Source organism: Rhododendron vialii, chromosome 6a, assembly GCF_030253575.1.
Source record: "Rhododendron vialii isolate Sample 1 chromosome 6a, ASM3025357v1".
Taxonomy (NCBI): Eukaryota; Viridiplantae; Streptophyta; class Magnoliopsida; order Ericales; family Ericaceae; genus Rhododendron; species Rhododendron vialii.
Window position 1 is genome coordinate 34,864,165 of NC_080562.1, and position 20,075 is coordinate 34,884,239.

Genomic DNA, 20,075 nt, shown 5'->3' on the forward strand with positions numbered 1-20,075 from the left:
TTTCAACCGAAACGGACTGCATCTTGTTCACGCGCAGCAAGTAGAATTTTTTTAAGACAAACCATTTGGGAAAGTTAAGTTTGGATTGTAGTCAAAGATGAGGTATGAACAAAGTTGGGATGAGAATTGAGGCAAAAAGAAGACGAAGTCAGTATGTTTAGTTTAGACAACTATGTAGTTAATGATTGTGGGTTTATGACTAGGAAGTTGGGATGGGAATTGAGGGGAACAAGAAGATGAAGATGCAAATTAGTTCCCTATCTCATATTTATTTATACACATAAATTTGTACTATAAATTTAACAGTGAAAGTACTACCATTACTATGGAGTTCAACAACCATTCTCCGAGGTAACAGGAGCAAGTAAAACTTTCTCAAAGAGTACATTCTTCTTTCATATAGAACATAATTTATAATCACACGGAGCACTTTTTAATTTATGTAACTGTTGAGTATGGCATATTAAGTGTGAGGCATTCCCTATTCCAGCTGTCCTATGAAAGGGGGCCCAGCACGGGAAATGTTTAGGACAGTGAATCTTGACCCTACCAATAATTCTTGACTACCATTATGACATTAATTGGACATAGTTCCACAGTGAAAGTACTCCCATTACTATGGACTTCAGCAGCAGCTCAGCTACCATTCTCCGAGGTAACAGGACTAAGTAAGTCTTTCTCAGAGAGTTCATTTGTTGTTCACATAGAACATAATTTATAATCATACGGAGCACTTTTTAATTTACGTAACTATTGATTATGGAATATTAAGTGTGAGGCATTCTCTATTCCATCTGCCCTATGAAAGGGGGCCCAGCACGGGAAATGTTTAGGACAGTGAATCTTGACCCTACCAATAATTCTTGACTACCATTATGACATTAATTGGACATAGTTCCACAGTGAAAGTACTCCCATTACTATGGACTTCAGCAGCAGCTCAGCTACCATTCTCCGAGGTAACAGGACTAAGTAAGTCTTTCTCAGAGAGTTCATTTGTTGTTCACATAGAACATAATTTATAATCATACGGAGCACTTTTTAATTTACGTAACTATTGATTATGGAATATTAAGTGTGAGGCATTCTCTATTCCATCTGCCCTATGAAAGGGGGCCCAGCACGGGAAATGTTTAGGACAGTGAATCTTGACCCTACCAATAATTCTTGACTACCATTATGACATTATATGGACATAGTTCCACAGTGAAAGTACTCCCATTACTATGGACTTCAGCAGCTCAGCTACCATTCTCCGAGGTAACAGGACTAAGTAAGTCTTTCTCAGAGAGTTCATTTTTTGTTCACATAGAACATAATTTATAATCATACGGAGCACTTTTTAATTTACGTAACTATTGATTATGGAATATTAAGTGTGAGGCATTCTCTATTCCATCTGCCCTATGAAAGGGGGCCCAGCACGGGAAATGTTTAGGACAGTGAACCTTGTCATTAATGGACCCTACCAATAATTCTTGACTACCATTATGACATTATATGGACATAGTTCAGATAAGTCTAACAATAAATCGTTCCTTCCAAGGTCATATATTGGCCAAATAATTGTACCATCGATACCATTACGTTTCTAGATTGATACCGCAATGAATATCTTGAAGCTAACAATGTACTTTTTTGGATCATTGTATCGCTCTCCCACTAAATCACGAACAAGGGTTCTATCCAATTTGTTGTGACAAGGTAGTGAATAATTTATCCACCCACAAGGCTCAAACCCAATTTGAATTGTAGTTTTCATTTTGTTGCTATTTATTTTTGTCCCCTATTTTTATAAACCAGTTAGATGGGTATGAGGACAGCAAATTACAAGCCAAAACAAATATCAATGACTTATAAATGAAAGTACCAAATGTACTGTGGAGTTCAACACCTCAACTACCATTATCCGAGTTAGTAAGAGCAAGTACATATTACTCGAAGAGTAATTTTTTTTTCCCAAAGACTACAGCGTTGAATGACAAAGAGCAATTAGTTACGTATTATGGAATATTAGGTGTGCCCCATCCCCTTTTTGAGATGGCCTTACAAAACGTGGCCCAAGAAATGTTGTCATAAATGAACTCTAACAATAACTATTGACCAACATTTTGACTAATATTATGACATTTGTAATATATGTAATTTGGCAGTGAAAGTACCAAAAGTAGTAGGGAGTTCAACACCTCAACTACCATGGTCCGACTTAGTAAGAACATTGAAATATTAGTAATAGAGTACATCAAACATCCCCATCAAACATCTGTGTACACCATATAATTAACGTACACCATATAATTAACAATAATGCTAGCCACACAGACATTACAAATAGATCATGCACAGCAGCCCCCGTGGCAAAGAAAAAGGGCCCCAATCACACACACACACACACACACACTCGCTCTCTCTCTCTCCCCCCTCCTGTTTTGCCGGAAAAAAATACATTTTTGCTCCACCATCACCCACCGCGAACAACTGCCGACCACCCGAGATCAAGTGTCAACACCACCGCTCTCTCCACCGACAACCCCCAGAACGGCCACATCTGAATCGTACGACCACTATGACCACTAATGCCGCCACCGACAACCATTACTTATATGTCCCTGAATTCCATCTCTCATCTCTCTATCTCCACTCTCTCGGCCACATCTGTATGTGGGTAGCATTATTGTATAATTAATGCAGTATGTACATTTGTTGCATAATAGAAAATTGATTTTCATTTCATCTGCCTTAAAATGACCCCACTAATTTATAAACTTAAGATGGACATAATCTCGATCACATAGTTCCATCAATCAAACATGCATACATACAACTTCCATTAACAAACATAAGACAACGAAAAGGGGGTCCCTACGGAAACGTAACACCACAAAAGTCCTTGTTGTTTGACACTGCTGTAAATGCCAACATGGGCAGTCTTCATCAAGTCTGTGGGAATTGTCTTGACCATGACAAGTCAACATAATAATGTAGATAGTCACTTTAGGTCACCCGGGTTTGCAAGCATAACACCATAGAAGTGAAGCTGCTTGACAATGCTGAGAAGGCCGCTATGACCAGTCTTCATCAAGATGCCGGGGATCGCGAGGAAAATACAATATAATAATGTAAATAGCCACTTTAGTGGTTTTTTACCAACATCGCCCATACCATACCGAAGTACAATTTGGATTGTATTGCTTGTTTCTCGGTTTGTGAATCGAAACGAACTACATCTTGTCTTCTATTACCACTTTTGTGGTTTTTTTGCTTCTTTGGATTGTAGTTAATGTTTCGGAGGATATAACTATGTGAACCAACCAGAGGTATACAAATAGTTGGGATGGGAATTGAGGGGAGCCATCAAACATTGTATGAGGCAAAAAGAAGATGAAGTGAGTATTTCTATAAGACAACACCCAAATAATGAAGATGCAAATAAATTCCTTATCTCATATTTATACACATCATTTACCATAAATTAAACAGTGACAGTACTAACATTAATATGGAGTTCAGCACCTCAACTACCATTATCCCATTCTCCCAGGTAACAAGAGCACGTAAATATTACTCAAAGAGTACATTTGTTTTTGACAGAGACTACAACAAATATAATCACTAAGAGCACTTTGTAATTTACATCACTGGTGAGCATGGAATATTAAGTGTGAGGAATTCCCTATTCCAGCTGCCCTATGAAAGGGGGCCCATCTAAGAAGTCCAACGAATCTTGCCATGAATGGACGGACCCTACCAATAATCCACCATATGCGTCTATCAATCGTTCCACAACTTTCACGTTTGTTGTGAGAACTGTCATAGTTCTTCATTCAAGTAAACGATGCAGTTAATCATCTACGAGGGCTCAATTTTATTATTCAGCCTGTACGAAAAAGCGGTTAAGGATATAACATGATATATAAAAATATAGTTATTTACAATATCTGAAATAAGGGAATTAAGTAGAAAATTTTGAGGAAAAATAAAATAAAAACGAAAACCCAATGCACAAGGCTCCCGCCATAGCGGTGTTTGGAGGTTAGTGCTTGTTTGAGAAACCTCAGGGGAGGTCAGTGAAATTTACCCATAGTTTCACAGTAAAAGTAGTAAATGTATTATGGAGTTCAGTACCTCCACCTACCATTCTCCGAGGTAGTAAGAGCAAGTAAAGATTACTCATGGAGTATACTTTTATTTCACAAAGAGTACAATTTATTATCATAAAGAGCACTTATGTGTTTATATAAATGTGGACTATGGAATATTAAGTGTGAGCCATCCCCTATTCCACCTGCCCTTTTAAAACGGGCCCAGCTAAGAATTCCAGAGAATCTTGTCATAAGTACCCTACCAATAACTCCCATACAAGATTGGTTTCTACGTAAGGTAGCCCTCTCACACATTAGGGATATGTGAGATGGTATGTTGGTAATGGTATTTGTGAATGTTTGTGTAATTATTATTGTTAAATTTTTGTGCAGGCACATTGAAAGAAGTTGGTTCGAACAAAACCATGGACAAGTCGGACTCAAAATGGAAGGGCAAAGGCATGGGAGAATGTAGTTTGGGATCAGAAAGGGTACATGATCGGACGATTCCCGGACCAGCTGGTGTTGTTCAAGAAGCGTTACATCGCAGAAGGGAAGGGGAGGGTGTGTTGGTAATGACTACACATGAAGCAGTTCATAGATCCCTTATAGTAGAGAGTGAGGACACTGATTTCATAGACAACCCAGCGTGGATAAATATTGTAAAGGCAGTATACCTTCAGTTCCCTAAATACACAGATTTGGCTACTGTGAATAAATTTCCTTCATTTGGACGTGTCGACCTCGTAAGTTCAACTACCTATATTCAATAAATATCATGGTCATTTATCGCTTGACCTAACTACGTGGTTAATACTTAGGTGGGCACATTGGTGAAATCATGCGGCCATACACAGTCAGGAAGGCCAGTATCCACCATAAGGCATATGTAGAAGGAGAATTTGCAAGGAAGATAAAGACGGGTGTTTGCCTCGTTGTAAGAAACATCATTTTGTTCCGACCTCATAAAACTGCATGTATGAATATAACAAGCGCAAACCTTGAATGCGTTATTGAGAAGTCAACACAATTGCAGGATGTGTTTTATTTGTGATTTAGTCTTCAGTTTATTTCTACGTAATCGTGCTTGGTGGTTTAACTTGATGTCATGTATCCACTCATATATGAATTGTTTATTTGGTTGGGTTTGTTCGATATTAGTTATTAATGCAAATTTACTTTTTTATGTCGCATTGGTCTTCACTTCATGACCATAATTTTGTCAGCATGACTTCCAACATATTTATGATCTCGGTGAATGATCAAAATTTCTCACAACACAATTTCATGTTTGAAAAAAAAATGTAAGCTGGAGAGTGTTGCTCTGCATAACGGAAGATGTTAGGGAGTGTATCAGCTCACTCATGCCCAAAGTCGAATAGAACCTCCTCCGAAACATCAACAAACTCTTCAACCTCGACTTCCTTTGCCTCATATTCCTCTTCTTCGTCACTGGCTTGTCCGTCCCTAAGCCACTAACTGTCTGATTTATCATCTTCATGTAATCGCTTCCACTCCAAAACCCATCTCGGTCCTGCTCAGTCAGCAGCGACACGTTTTCGTCCTAATGTATTCATACTTCTTGGTGTACTTCTTCAAGTTCTTGGCAATCTCCTCCTCCTTCTATGGGGTACAAGAAGGATGGTGGGCCTTGGATGCCATAGGAACCATAGGAACTGCAATGATCAACAGAAAACACATACCATAGTCAGGCCATGTCGTATTTGACTACGTAGGCACTAAATTTTCATTTTCGTTCCTGAGAGACTGAAATGGAACACCAGTGAAATTAAGTACTTTCACTGTTTGTAGTAAAAGACAACAGAATGGTGAAACATGTTCTGGAATGATTCTGTTTGTTTGCTTGCCAAAATAACAAAGCAAAATGAAATAAAATCCCTGTTTACACCGGCCATGCAGAAGAGCTCATAATTACTAGCCCAGCAAGATGTTCAAAACTTCTACAAATACAAGATCAACATTTGAGTTGCTTTGATACATCTTCCGTTGTGTAGTCATTGTTTTAAGGAATTTTGATAACTGGAAACAACAGCATGTTTAAGTGAGGATTGGTCTGGACTGGTTCGGTGGCTATCCAATCCTCCTTTTTTAATGTGAGGGATTCCCCACATGTCCAATACTCTTTCATTTCCCTCAACTGCAGGTCATACTTTTCCCTTTGTTTTCAGTCTCTTGTCTCCCCCATGACCTCCAGCCAAAATCAAAGTTCTCCAATTTTCAAATATAGCAAACTGATGACGTAATGTAAGCTGGAGAGTTTTGTTTTCCTTTCAAAAACATTATTGCAATTCATGATAGCATCGTACACATTTGACAAAGTTACAATGAAAGGTGTTCGATCATATAATTTTACACAAGAGTAGGAACTTATAACTGTAGATATCTGATATCTCCACCCATAGAATCTCTATATAGTCTACTAGCGACAATTCTATTTACTTATGTCACTCGTCCATTATATAATGAGATCCATTTTTACCTAAGGTAAATCTACAGGGTCATGAAGACATCCAGGACCATTTCATTTTCAAAATTAAAATGTCATTACAAGCAGCAGCACATGCACCAGTTATGACACGATAGAATGTTTCTTTCGCTATTGATGAATGTGAGAACAAAGTAATTCACCCAAAGCCAGCACAAACATTGGGGTTGACTGCATTAAACCTATTAATTGAATATCAGTAAATATGGTAAAGCAATATCCTAGGCAAATCCAAGGCAGTCATGTATTACTAATTACTCCATCCACAACCCCAAAGGATAAACGTTGCATAATAAGATCAATTCCCCCCCCCCCCCCCCCCCCCCCCCCCCCCCCCCCCCAAAACCACCAAATCTTACTTGAAAGAAGTGATCCTCTAGTATGCGATATAGAAGCTTGCCATTAAAACACCAGATGTTGAAACCATTTTCCATCTCGTGAACCAAAGTAACTAAAGTTGTAACATACCTGAATTCACAAGCAGATGAGCTTATAAAGAAAATAAGATGAATTTATTTCAGAAATAAAACAAGGAGTCTATCGCCAGATGTGCGTGTGCGTAAAAAAATCAAGCAAGGATTCTATGCTCTTTCAAGAGAACTGTATATTGAAAGCTAAGGAAATACTAGGGCAGGAAATCGATAAGCTTCAGTTCACTTGAAATCATAAGCAAGTTTTTGCCGAAGCCCCAACTTGGCAATTGACTTTTATTACCTCCAACATAATCGTAACCAAATTCTTCCTACAAATTACCTTCCAGTTGGATCCCATTCAATATCCGTTGCCATGAAATTCTTCATCGACATCATAGAACTCCAACTGTCCATTGAAGCCCTTCAACCCTTCAAGTAAGATGAAACGTCCAGCTGGCGACCAGTACAAAGCAATAGCCTGCTTTCCCTTAAGAGTAGTAAGCTTTGAAACCTAGCCAGAATTATGAGTGCTACGCATGGAGTAGAAACTAATGTCAAGGTTAGGGCTGTCGCCGTAAATGACAGAGAATCTGTGGACCTTCGGAAATCAAGTTCAAATGCAATAATCTTGTCATTTTTGTTCTCTAACTCCAAGAAAACCTCAATGGGTATGTCCTGTTCCTTGATGCGGAACAAAGAAAGGGAACAAAATAAACGGAATATGGAAATGAAACAGCTCGACTCACGCAGGTTGGTTTCCTCTTCCAAGTTCAGGAACAAAGAGTGCAACAATGGGTTCAGTAGGCGACCAACTAATTTCCACAAGGTTTTCAACCTTTATGGATTTGTTGTCAATAAGAGTAAATGTGTCTGTTTCACAGACATAGACAAAGATAACACTTTTACCAATTCAGGGAAAATAATTATCCTCTTTTCCGCCACACCATCACTGATACTCATACATGAGACAACTATGAATAACAATTGCCACAAAGCATCCATCCAAATCATAGATATTTTTAATGCACCTGAAAATAGGCCTGAAAACGCCGCTTACTGCACCTTCAACTGCAAACTGATATGCGCGTCCCTTGAAATCTCTCATCACTATTCCAGTTCTCACATCGAACATATTTAAAACCACCCTGTAGACTATTAACTCACATTAGGGGTGCCTCAAGGAAACAAATCTTTGTCAAAATTACAATGACAATAGTAGTGGAGGAATAGAAATTGTTAAATGAGTATCACGAGGATTGCATGGTTCATGGTTGCTGTACAAAACATGTCTCCCCATGAGATAAATGTATTAACTTTACCTACAGTGAATAACACAAAATCTATGCATCAATCGAAAACCTACAATATATAAAAGGCATAGTATAGAATACTAAAACAATTATGAAAGTAAACTTGGGGATGAGAATAACGCATAAGCCGGTTGAAGCTAGCATCGCCCCAAACAGCAGCCTCCCTGTCTATCTATGAACTGTACCCAAGTAAGTTCCTAGAGGGGACCATTGCACAAAACTTTCCGTCCAAAACTGCCAATAAAGTGCTTTGGATTGTTATCTTCCACCCATCTTGAAAGATCAAGACAAATCCCATAGAAGTTGCCCAAATGATACTTCAATGAGTCTTCGGTTCTTGCGACCCAAGATCATTAACCATCTTTAGAGCCGTATTTTATCTTTCAGCTGTCAACCCCTTTGAGCTAGGTACTGTCAATCCAAAGTTTCACTGGCCTTCTTAGCTGGGCCCCTTTGAAAAGGGAATATTTCATACTCCACAGTTATATACAAACATAAGTGCTCTTCGTGATTCAACAGGGTAGTCTGTGTGAAAACCCAATGTACTTTTTTCGTAAAATTTACTTGCTCTTACTACCTCGGAGAATGGTATTCCAGCAGCAAGCAGCAGAAGAAGCAACAGCAAGTAGGAGCAAACAGCATTACCAGCCATGGCAGGCAAACACTACTCTGATCAACAGCAGCCATACATCAACTTACAATCGCCACAAAATGGAATTGAACTATACAATCCACTACTGCAAAGAACTTCAAGTGCTTATTTTCGACTTGCACAAGTGCTGATTCTTGTGGTGGTGCTACTTTTTGACAGTGCTTCGAATTACATACATGTTGAGCAGGTTATATGACTGAAATACAACAATCTTAGGTAGGTGAGGCACAACCATTATAATATTACAAGGTCCCAATCCATTATATTCAACAAAATCCAAACTCAGAGGCAACAAGAGTTCCATACGTTAGATTAAAATCCAAAGTGCCGCATACCTAAAAAATCGAAAAGGCTCAACCAAAGTAGCTAAAGGTTGGATTACATTCTCAACGCTCACCCAGGCAATGGAGACTTGCATGTGCTTCGATTGTGTCCAGGCTCATGGCAAAGCCCACAAAAAATAGTTTTTTTTTCTTGGAATTGTGACTCAATCCTCTTTTTCTTCGGCCTTCCAGCTGGTCGCTTTGTAGCAGGAGGTCGAAGCGCTTGCATGGGTATGGAAGAAGAGGTGGCTATGTCAAGGTCTTCAGAACCGTACTGGATCTCACGAACTTGTGGCACGATGTTAGTCGAATTAGGCATGTCATGCAAAGGAATGGGAGACATTACGGTCGTGTAAATAAGAAGTTGTGCCTCCACCTTATAGAAAGGATCCACAAGGTTATATATATTGTACGACGAACCTTGTATTGCGCGCACCGCATGCTTGCAAGGGATGCCTTTCATCTGCCAGCGCACACAACTGCAGTAAAAAGGATGGAGCTTGACCGCATGAGATTTCCAGTCGGATGCAAACACGATGAACTCTATGGGAGAAGTGGGTCGACAAGTGAGACCTCGAGATTTTTCCTGAGAATCCTTAATCATTTTGTCTATATTACGACCAACCGGCAAGGGATGCCATTTACCCACCTCCATCTTATGCCTATATAACATGTCAGTGGTGATGGTGACGTGGCCCTTCATGAATTGGATGATGTCCAAGTCTCTCAATTTCAATATCCAATTGTTGAAGCTTTCGGCAATGTTGGTGTACAATTTGTCCCACCTCCGATACGGAAATCGCGCATTCGACCAGTGTTGTGGACCATTTTCTTCAACCCACTTCGACAACTCAGGTGATAGCCCAAACAATTTCGTCAAGTACACCCCATATAGCCGCTCATCACATGCATAGGCAATTTTTGTGAAAAGATGCAATGCCGTCTTCTTGGGGTTCCCCTTCATTCCTTTTGCGGTGGCAAACTTGCTAAAATTTTCCTTCACGTGGCGAACACACCATGCATTGCATTCCTCGCCAAATAATTCATTAACTGCCCTCAACAACCCAGGATTACGGTCTGTCACAACCACAACTTCCTTTCCGGCAACAATTTCCTTCAAGTTATGCATGAACCATAACCAATCCTCGTAGTTCTCTGATGATACAATAGCATATGCAAGAGGGTACAATTGATCATTCGCATCATAGGCAACTGCAGACAAACAACTACCGCGATATGGACCAGTCAAAAAACATGCATCAATAAACAACATCGGGCGACATCCCCCCAAGAACCCCGTAATGCTGCAACCATAAGCGACAAAAAGTTGCTTGAACTTACCATCCTCAGAAGAACTCCAAACTGCCTTCGTGTTGGGAATTGATTCTATAAGACGTTGACACATCCACGGCACTAAGTGATACGTCATGGATACCGGCCCACTTATGAACTCACGGGCACGTTCCCTAGTCCTCCATCCTTGCGAGTAAGTTAGGGGAGTATGGAACGCAAGCTCGTAGTCCTTGCATATGCTCCTTGGGAGGAAATTGGGCTGCCCTGCTATTTTGTCCATGAATATCATACCCATCTCTTTTGCCCGAATCCTTGGCTTGAAATTAGTGTTGTCCTGTGCAATGTGGCAATGTTCATTCTTCATCTTGATGACTCTAATGAGTTCAGACTTACCTTGTGCCCTAGCTGTTAACTTCCATGGACAACCATCAACCACGCAAGCTAACCTATAATAATGACGACTATTGTCCAAATACTTGAAAGTGAACTTGTTCAATGCTGCAAAAAGAATAACAGCCTTCTTGAATAGCGTATGGTTGTCAAACAACTGACCATCACCACTTAGAATGTCTTCACCTCGCCGTTGCGAGTACGGCACCAAACCCATTTCATGGCAAATAGTCAAACTATCTTTGGTAGTCGAAGAAGGTTCTCCTGCGGCAGTGGATGGACTGCTACTCAACAGGTTCGACTCCCTACAAAAAAAAATTGTCTTAGTAGAACACTTGAGTAGGGAACTTATCAAGTAAATCATTAAGGAGACCAATTGCCATACATGTTATGCAACAACCAAGTCAATTAATGAAAAAGTGGATAACAGTAACCTCTTCTTCCAAACCATATGTTACCCATTTGTAACCTCTTCAAAACAATATCACTTTTCACATAAACACAAACATGCAGAATCCTCATATATGTATATGTGTGTGTGTTATATTTAAAAAAAAACAACAGTTATACCTGCTACTTATGTTACATTGTCTTGGTGTGTTCACAAGGGTCTCTTCTTCCACAAATATGTCAACCTCATCCTCATTCAAACAGAACATCATAGAAACACCATCTGCATCCCTCATACGCAAATGCTTCGACTTGTCCTTGCTTGTACTATAAAATAATGACTTCCCATCGGACCTCATATCCATGCGCAAGCAAACTTTCACGACTAACTCCTCAAACGGTATGCCTTCTTCAATGATTGTGGCTTCAGATACACCACCCATATACTTCCCCAAGCTACCATCCGCATTTGCCATGCGCTCACCACCCGAATAACAAAAACACATCAACTTCCGAGGAGTTGTAGACATTGCTGCACAACATCAACTACATATATAAGCATTACGCAATTCATACCCAGTTACATGATACAAGGGACGTTCAATTGTTCGATGAGTCCAATAAAACATGTAACCCTTTACACTACACCCACAACACTTGTTTGGATGAGGTAATTTGTAAATCACACAGGACAGCAATAGGAAGTCAAATTAAATATTTGTATGCAGCAACTACAATGCTGTGCAAAAACCACATCATTTAATCTTTCTAGATTAAGCCACTAAACTCTTTAATACCATATGTTACACACCATCTATAAATCATTTGGGATTAAGAGGATAAGTAAAAGGGACAATTACGGGTCAGAGGTGTTGGCCCGGTTTAATGCAAATTTTACATTTGAATACTAATACTATTACACAGCACCCACAAATTTAATGCTCAAGAACAACACATTAAAGATGATCTAATAAAGCTATGTTGGTCCTCAAATGGAGAAGTAATCTACTACACAACTATTGTAGTAAACATTTAAAAAAGCAGACATACCACCACACTTTCATTATCAATATCGATTTGCATGTGTGCACAAAAGAGGATAGAGATAAATGCTTAAACCGAAAGAAGACCTTTGCCTTAGATACAAGGTTTGGAAACCCGAAGCGCATTCGCTCTTGGGTCATCCTGGCAAAGTTTTCACCAGGGGGTTGGCCTCGTGGTCAGAATAATCCTTTTCGAGACGTTTTACCTGAAACACTGAACAACCTACCTTACGAGTAAAATTGAGTAAAAACGACGAGTTATAACTAAGAACACTACTCACTAGGGGACTTAAGCACCACAATCATACAATCTTAGGTGCTTATCAATAAACTGCATAACTTAGTAGGTTATTAACGATACAATCTATGCCTTACCATCCGCTCTTTCATTCCTGGCAAGGTCTTCCCTTGCAATTGGTTGCATATATATGCATAGGGCAAAGGAGTGAATAGCTTTACCTTTTAACCAAATCAATGACCATACTCATAAACCACATCCCAATAGACTGATTTTCAGCTCCCTACAACACAATTACATACTATAATTAACAAAGAACATTGAAAAGATTCTACCAATTACTACTCAAATCCCTGCCAATTCTCTTAATATTGGGATGGAATTTAACAAATCATCATTATCAAGCCTTGAGGAGAATGCTACTTCTATTCCATGGGGAAAAATCACTTGGTTTATCCATCTTGTCCGCAGGTGGACTTTTATTGAATGGCTGATTTTCTAAGGAGGCTTACAACTAAACGTATGTTTGGAACTTGGGGAAAATAAAGGAAAAGGAAAGGAAAGTGTATAGGAAATTTATTGTGCTTGATTCTTTGTTTTTTTTTTTCCTTTCTTTTCTTTTCCCTAGGTTTCAAACAAACCCTAAAGATGGACTTGTAGGTTGGGAATGAATGTGAATCCTAATGTGTCCTTCGCAATTCTCACGATTCCCATGAGCATCTATTCTTTGAGTACTCTTATGGTGGACAAATTTGGGGGCTTTAGAGTGTTACATGACAAAGGTGTGCTATGCTTGGCAAAAGAGATGAGCTGGTGGAAAAGGCCATTGAGTTTGCATTACCTCTAGGACGAAAATCAAGAACGTTGATTCTAAAAGGCTTCTAGCTACTGTCAAGAACGTTGATTCTAAAAGGCTTCTAGCTACTGACTAGAGGGTTTCCTTCAGGATCTTTGATCCTCGATCCCGAGGTAGCTTTGCTTACTTCTATTTATACGTTTTGGATTGACTGATTTGTGTTTGTTTCCAGGTTCTATACCTGACTGTCATTTGGGTTTGTTTGCTTTCATGGAATCAATAACCCCAAAAAGAAAAGTTATACATAAAAGGAAAACGGCACAACAACAGTCATTACACACCATTAGAAATATCATTCCTTAGACAATAGGAGCGTAAGAAGGAATACCTATATATATAGGTTCTAATTCATAGAATGCATACAAAGGACACATAAATGAATCACCTTAATGCCCAAGTTTCTATGCCAGAATTGGTACAGTTTTGTGGTATTGTGCATAATATACTGTAACCCAACAGCTCCTCACCAAAAGGGCTCTGATCCCACCTATCAAAAACCAATCTATTTCTTCAAAATCCATTCCCACTTATTAGCATTACAGGTAGCTTTTCTTGAGTAGGTAACAACCTAGCTACAAGCATTATTAACTTAAGCATATCTACTTTTCAACTTGTTCAAGCCATTTCTATTTTGGAACGAGTTACATCAAAAAAGTAAAACAGCACTCCGACACAAACTTATAAGAACAAGTTAGTGTTCATATGCTGGCCAATTTTACTTCCAAACCGCGCCTAGGGTTTCATAGTAACCCTTACCCCCTGCAACTCCAATTTTACAAGCGTCATAATGGATTTTGCTTATTTTTTTCGCGACTCCGATGCTCCGATCTGGTTTTTCAACCAAAAAATCGTCTCCAATAGCAGAACAAATAAAGAGAGCAGAGAACCCCAGAGAGAGAGGATAAAGCAAAGAACAACGAAGAGAAGAGAGGAAGGAGAGAGAGAACGAGAGAGAGAACGAGAGAGAGAGGAACATACCAGTTGTGCAGAGAGAGAGGAGAGTCCGTTGATGAGAGCAGTAGACGATGAGGAAGGATTTGGGAGCAATTGAGAATTAGGGCTTTTTTACTGGTATATAAAAGGGAGGGTATAATTGTCAATTCAACTTCACACACCATGTCTTGGTAAATATTTGTCCTTGTGTCATTAGAATGGTGATTTGGAGAGTCAAGACCATCAGATGGTAAATAAACCTGGTCCACGCCTCTGCCCGGTGATTTTCCCTACTTTGTATTACTAAAAAATGACTACCACAATAAATCCAATTTGAATCAAATAGTCATTTTGGCAATTGCGTCTTTAGCATTCTTACAGGAACCTTTTAAAATTGTGTTCCTTTCATTCCTAGACTCAACCTGCATAAGTAAATTCCTCTTCGCATCCTACTTCTGCACTACTCCAGAATTGCAATAATCCTATCAAATTATGAATCCCTTTCCAGAAGAGATATCCAGCAAAATACTTTCAAAATTACCCGTCAAATCTGTTCTCAGAGCCAAGCGTTGGAGCAGGGTCACACGCGATTTCATACGCGATTTAACATGCAATCCTACCTTTGTTGATGAGCACATGAAGTTTTCCACTCAAAGGAATCCCAATCTCATCCTCACTGATACCATATGCGGAGGTGAAGGTAAATGTCTTTACACATGGCTTTCAACACAATATATCTCTCACAATCATAAGCACACATATTTTGACTTCGTGAATCTTCTCTTATACTCGCTCAAGTTTCGTGTTCCTTACAGGTAATATTCGCAACTCATTGTACTTTGTACAAGACGAAGAAGCCCCAGATCAGTACTCTTGTCATAAAGTCAACTTAGAAATAGCAGAATTCCAAGAATTTCGAGTAATGGGTTCGTGCAACGGTCTGATCTGTTTGGTGCATCCCACGAAGAGGTACGAGATTTGTATCTGTAATCCTTGTACTGGAGAGCATATCAAGATTCCCCCACCAGTTAGCATGGAAGACATACCTGGTGATATTGTCGTAGGATTTGGTGTTATCCCAATGACCAACAAATACAAAGTACTTGCAATTATAGATTTCCCAGAACCTAGCGATTTTATTCCGCTGCGACAAAAGGTTTTCGTGTATACTCTTGGGGATACCACTTGGAGATTTAAAGACAATACCTCTGTTCTGAGATTAGGACAATCGGCTTGCAAAGCATTTGTGAATGGAGCTCTTCATTGGGTAAGCAATGCTAGGCAAATTGTTTCATTTGATATGGCCACCGAAGAACTCGATATCATTCTGCGTCCTCAACTGGAATTAGGAAGCGGGAGTTTTTCTTTGAGAGCGTTCAAAGGGAAGCTTTTGATTTTGAATACATCCTTTGCCGATCGTATAGAGATGTGGGTCATGAACGATTATCGCGTCGTAGAGTCTTGGACTCATATTTTCACCATAAATGAACAGCAAATCGGGCGAAACATCAGGAATGTTGAAATCGTGTGTTTTCTTGAAGATTGGAAAGTTTTGATGGTGTACGATCATCGGGCCCTACTTCGCTACAACCTCCGGACGGCATCTGTGAGTGAGCTCAGCGGCATTGATGGTCTTCCAAACCGGTTTGATGCAGTTGCTCACGTGGGGACTCTTGTTTCTCCTCTGCTCAGAAGAGATAGAGAAATGTAACTTCATGGAAGTAACAACTGATGTTGAGTCGTGAATAAATGTATTTTGCAAAATATTTTCTCCAGGATTTCGAATACAGCAATGGATAAATTAGATACTATATATAGCAAAGAGTAAATAGAAATTCGGATTTACTCATTCCTTTAAAGCATGGATTCATTCAGTCTAGAGTTATCCATCCGGAAAAAGTAAATACAACTTCTACAACCACTCACAATCGTAAAAAAATTTCACACACTCACCTTCATGGGTGGTGCCTCCACATGAATGTTAGCGTATTAATGTGCTTGGTTGTAAAAAGTTGGGGCACTAATTAAATTGAATTTTAAACCAAATTGGACCTATCAATTTAGAATGAATCTGCACCAAAAACCTAACAAACTAGGTCAGAGCAAGAGAGAGCTGAGAATCGATCTCGTAACAAAAAAGAGAGAGTGCGCTAGGGTTTTATATGTAGTTTACATGTAGAGTGACTTGGTCTATGAGCACCTCAAGTCCAGTTTGTCGCCTCATTACCACGCATGCTCATGACGCCATCCCGCAACCACATTGGAATCCCGCCATGTCAATTTTTTTGGACCCGGGGGTACACTAATGCACCACACACCAATCCGGTCGTCCATCTCGGCAATGGATGGCTCGGATTTTCATCCGAACGATGAACGGTTAGAATTTGTAGGAGCTCGGATTAAATTCGAGTTATTCATGCCGAGATGGACAGCCAGATCGAACGCACTACAGCCCCTCCCATTTCAATTTTTTTTTTTGCCACATGGTTGAGCAGTGCCGCTCTGGCATTCAGGTGGCGTTGACTAGGTCAGGTGGTGCGGATGGGTTGACCCTAGTGCACGCCAGTTCAGCTTAACGCACACACATCCGCTCGCTGTTCTAGGGGGTGGACTCAAAAATCTTGGCCCAGTTTGTCACGGCCCAAACAACTCACTGTATTGGCCCAATAGACCATACAAATTTTGGGCCTTCCCAACTGTCTCGATCTAGTCGTTATTTTATGGTTTATTGTTTCTTAAACCACCACATCAAGTCAATCCACATCCACAAATATCATACGTGGCTGCTAGTAAATGTCCTCCATGTGGTCTCCTCTATGAGTCACCTCAATGGGCCATCTCAACGTACTTAGGCCTCGTTTCAGAAACCTTCTTAAAAAATAAGCAGCTTATTTCACATTTTCAAATTCAAAAATAATGTAAATGAAAAATTATTTTTTAATTTTTTTTGCATCGTATAAAAGATCTCAATGAGATCTTTCAAACAAGATCCATAGTGCATATTTTTAGATTTCAATAAGCCCCTCATTTTTTAACTTGAAATTGCTTTCTTAAAAAATAAGGGCTTTTTTTGAGTACCGGAACGGGGCCTTAGCCTCTTTTTTGGGGAATGGGAGATACTTGCAACATCTCTTAGAGGTGCGATTCAGCTGCTCATCTCAGTAATCGTCGGTTCAGATCTTAATTGAATGATGGACGATTTAAATTTGTATGCGATTTGTAAACTCTCCGATTTGATCCGAATCATCTGTGCCGAGATGAATAGCCGGATCAATCGCTGTACACCGCTTGACAGAAAGATGCTCGGCAGCATGCCTTTGCCTATCTGACTATACAAGATTGTGAAAATCTTCAAATGAAAGTGGCTGTGTATAATCTTATATGTTGTCCTCTGACTAACATGGGTTTAGAATCCCGCCCCCGCGTGGTAGTGATCCAACTAAAGATTTCCGAGCTTGACTTAAGAAAACAAACAATTGGTATTTGTTGTGAACGAATTTTTACCCCACAGCATGTTGAGGACTGGGAAATTCTGTAGTGCAAAGTCCTGTAAGGCATTCTGTTGGGCGCACATTGGTTATCGATCTTGACAATAAATCATTGAGATATAATTTTTAATTATAACCGGTAAAAATAATTTAATACTGGTCATAATTGATTTTTGATATGGATCGTTGATTAATGAGATCAACAACTGTGTGCTGCACTACAACCCCTGTAAATAACTCCGCCCTATAAGATTCCCGAGTCCAGCGTGCTGATGGGTGTGTGTGACTGCGCAATTTCGAGGTATGGATCGCACAGAAATTATCTGAAATTTTCATTTATGCAAAATAATTTTTTGAATTGTCCTAAAAATTAGCTCAATTATTTGTGTAGCACCCCGCATGTACGTACTTATGGGGCTAACAGTAACACCATAGTAATTTTCTTTTACCACATCCCGACTCCATCACAATTATTAATTGACATGTTTAATCACTTGGAAAAAGGGAATCTCACAAAACTGTTTTTTAATTTTTTTTGGATAAGCATCTCACAAAACTGTTATCCTACTTTACCTCATTGAATAAAATAATTATCTTGGCGATCGATTGCCCATTATTTTCTGTGTAGCGTGTTTAAGTAAATGAACATAGATTATGCAATAGACAGGTGTTTTCTTAACAACTTCTTCTTCTTTATGATAGGAGTTTTCTAACTTCACCTGCATACTAAATCCATCACACTTTGCTTTGTGTTCCACTAATTAAAATAAGTTGTTATTTTTCAAATAAATACTTATTTTTTGAATTAAAGATAATGTATTGTTAAAGAATGACTTGTCTTGTAAAATAAAAAATAAGTACCTAAAAAATAAGAACCTTAGCAAAACGAGGCCAATCCTTCTATATTCCAAAATTGAAGTAACTCTACCCAATTATCGAACCATCCCTCGAAGAAATTACGGATCCCCTTGTTGGGATTTTTCTACATCACTCCCTCAACGCTCAACGGAAGCATACAGAATTTAAACACGCACATAAAGAACACACAAAATTTATGTGGTTCGGCCCCTCAATGCATCCTCCACGGAAGAGAGAGAGAGAGAGAGAGAGAGAGAGAGAGAGAGAGAGAGAGAGAGAGAGAGAGAGAGAGAGAGAGAGAGAGTTCACTATATGAAAATATGAGATTATAATGTGAGATGAAAGATCCTCTTCGAGCTCCCTCCATGGCTCACACAATGTTTTTCAACCCCCACATCTCTATTTTAGTATTTTCCCTCACATCTACTCTCCCATGGAGAAGGAATTGAGCCGAACCATGTAAATTTTGTGTGTTCTCTTTGTGCATGTTTAACGTTATGCTTCTGTTGCGGGTGGGATGTAGAAAATCCCAAAAGTGATATCAGAGCCAACGGTTGACGATCTTTTGGGCAGGCTCACACGGGTTTGGTGGGCTTGCAGACTTTCGATGGAGCGAAAAAATCCTGAGTGACTCTCAATGTAGCAAGGATGCAGGTGGATGGGTAACGCCCACGGCATGGAGGCTCTCGATGGAGTAAGGGGCCGGATGGCCTACTTGATCAATGGAGTAGGTGCGGTAGAGTCCGGGATTAAATCGGCATTGGTCTCTAATGTTCTCGAATAGGCATTCGGTGAGGGGGTGCGGGCGTGCAACTGTGCAAGCAAGGGGGGCATATTTTCTATGAGCAAAAGGGATTGTTTGTTGGATTTTGCCATGAAAAAAATGCACATTATAGAAAAGAAAAATTAATGGTGTTAATTAACTCTTCTTCTTTTTTATCCGCTTAATGGTGTCAATTGGCTCATGTTAATGTGCTTGTTGGAATTACTCTGGAGTGGGTAATTGTTAGCTTTGTTCCAAGGAAGTGTCATCTCTAGTACAAACAATGCTTTTAATAGCGTACATAGGGTTTTTTGCACTCACTATGATCTCTTATGCACCCATTATAAAAGTATCTCCTGTAGGGGTGAGTTCGTTTCTACAGTTTTGTTCAAGTAGCATCGATCCTTGATAGATTTCAAAGTTTCGAAGGAGTTACGTACAGTTGAACATTTAGACAATGGCTTTCGATTGGTCCAACGATGGACAACGATGGCCTCATCATGTGACCAATTTAACTTCAATGTCGATTCTAGTATC

At 39.5% G+C, this 20,075-nt stretch overlaps 1 protein-coding gene and 1 pseudogene across 1 annotated transcript; one reads left to right on the forward strand and one right to left on the reverse strand.

Annotated features, from left to right (window-relative positions):
- Positions 1-4,899: 4,899 nt before the first annotated feature.
- LOC131328672 (eukaryotic translation initiation factor 3 subunit B-like) lies at positions 4,900-13,467 on the reverse strand (annotated as a pseudogene).
- A 1,376-nt stretch (positions 13,468-14,843) lies between these two features.
- LOC131328962 (F-box protein At3g07870-like) lies at positions 14,844-16,287 on the forward strand. Its single transcript, XM_058361951.1, has 2 exons — positions 14,844-15,129; positions 15,245-16,287. Exons 1-2 carry the CDS (start codon positions 14,922-14,924, stop codon positions 16,138-16,140), a joined length of 1,104 nt encoding a protein of 367 aa, XP_058217934.1. The 5' UTR covers positions 14,844-14,921; the 3' UTR covers positions 16,141-16,287.
- The last annotated feature ends 3,788 nt before the right edge of the window (positions 16,288-20,075 follow it).

What these genes read in the sequence shown, in the direction of transcription:
- LOC131328962 (XM_058361951.1), top strand. Translation starts at nt 14,922, where the DNA reads ATGAATCCCTTTCCAGAAGAGATATCCAGCAAAATACTTTCAAAATTA. An exon ending in TACCATATGCGGAGGTGAAG is followed by an intron (nt 15,130 to 15,244) that starts GTAAATGTCTTT and finishes TGTTCCTTACAG; the next exon opens with GTAATATTCGCAACTCATTG.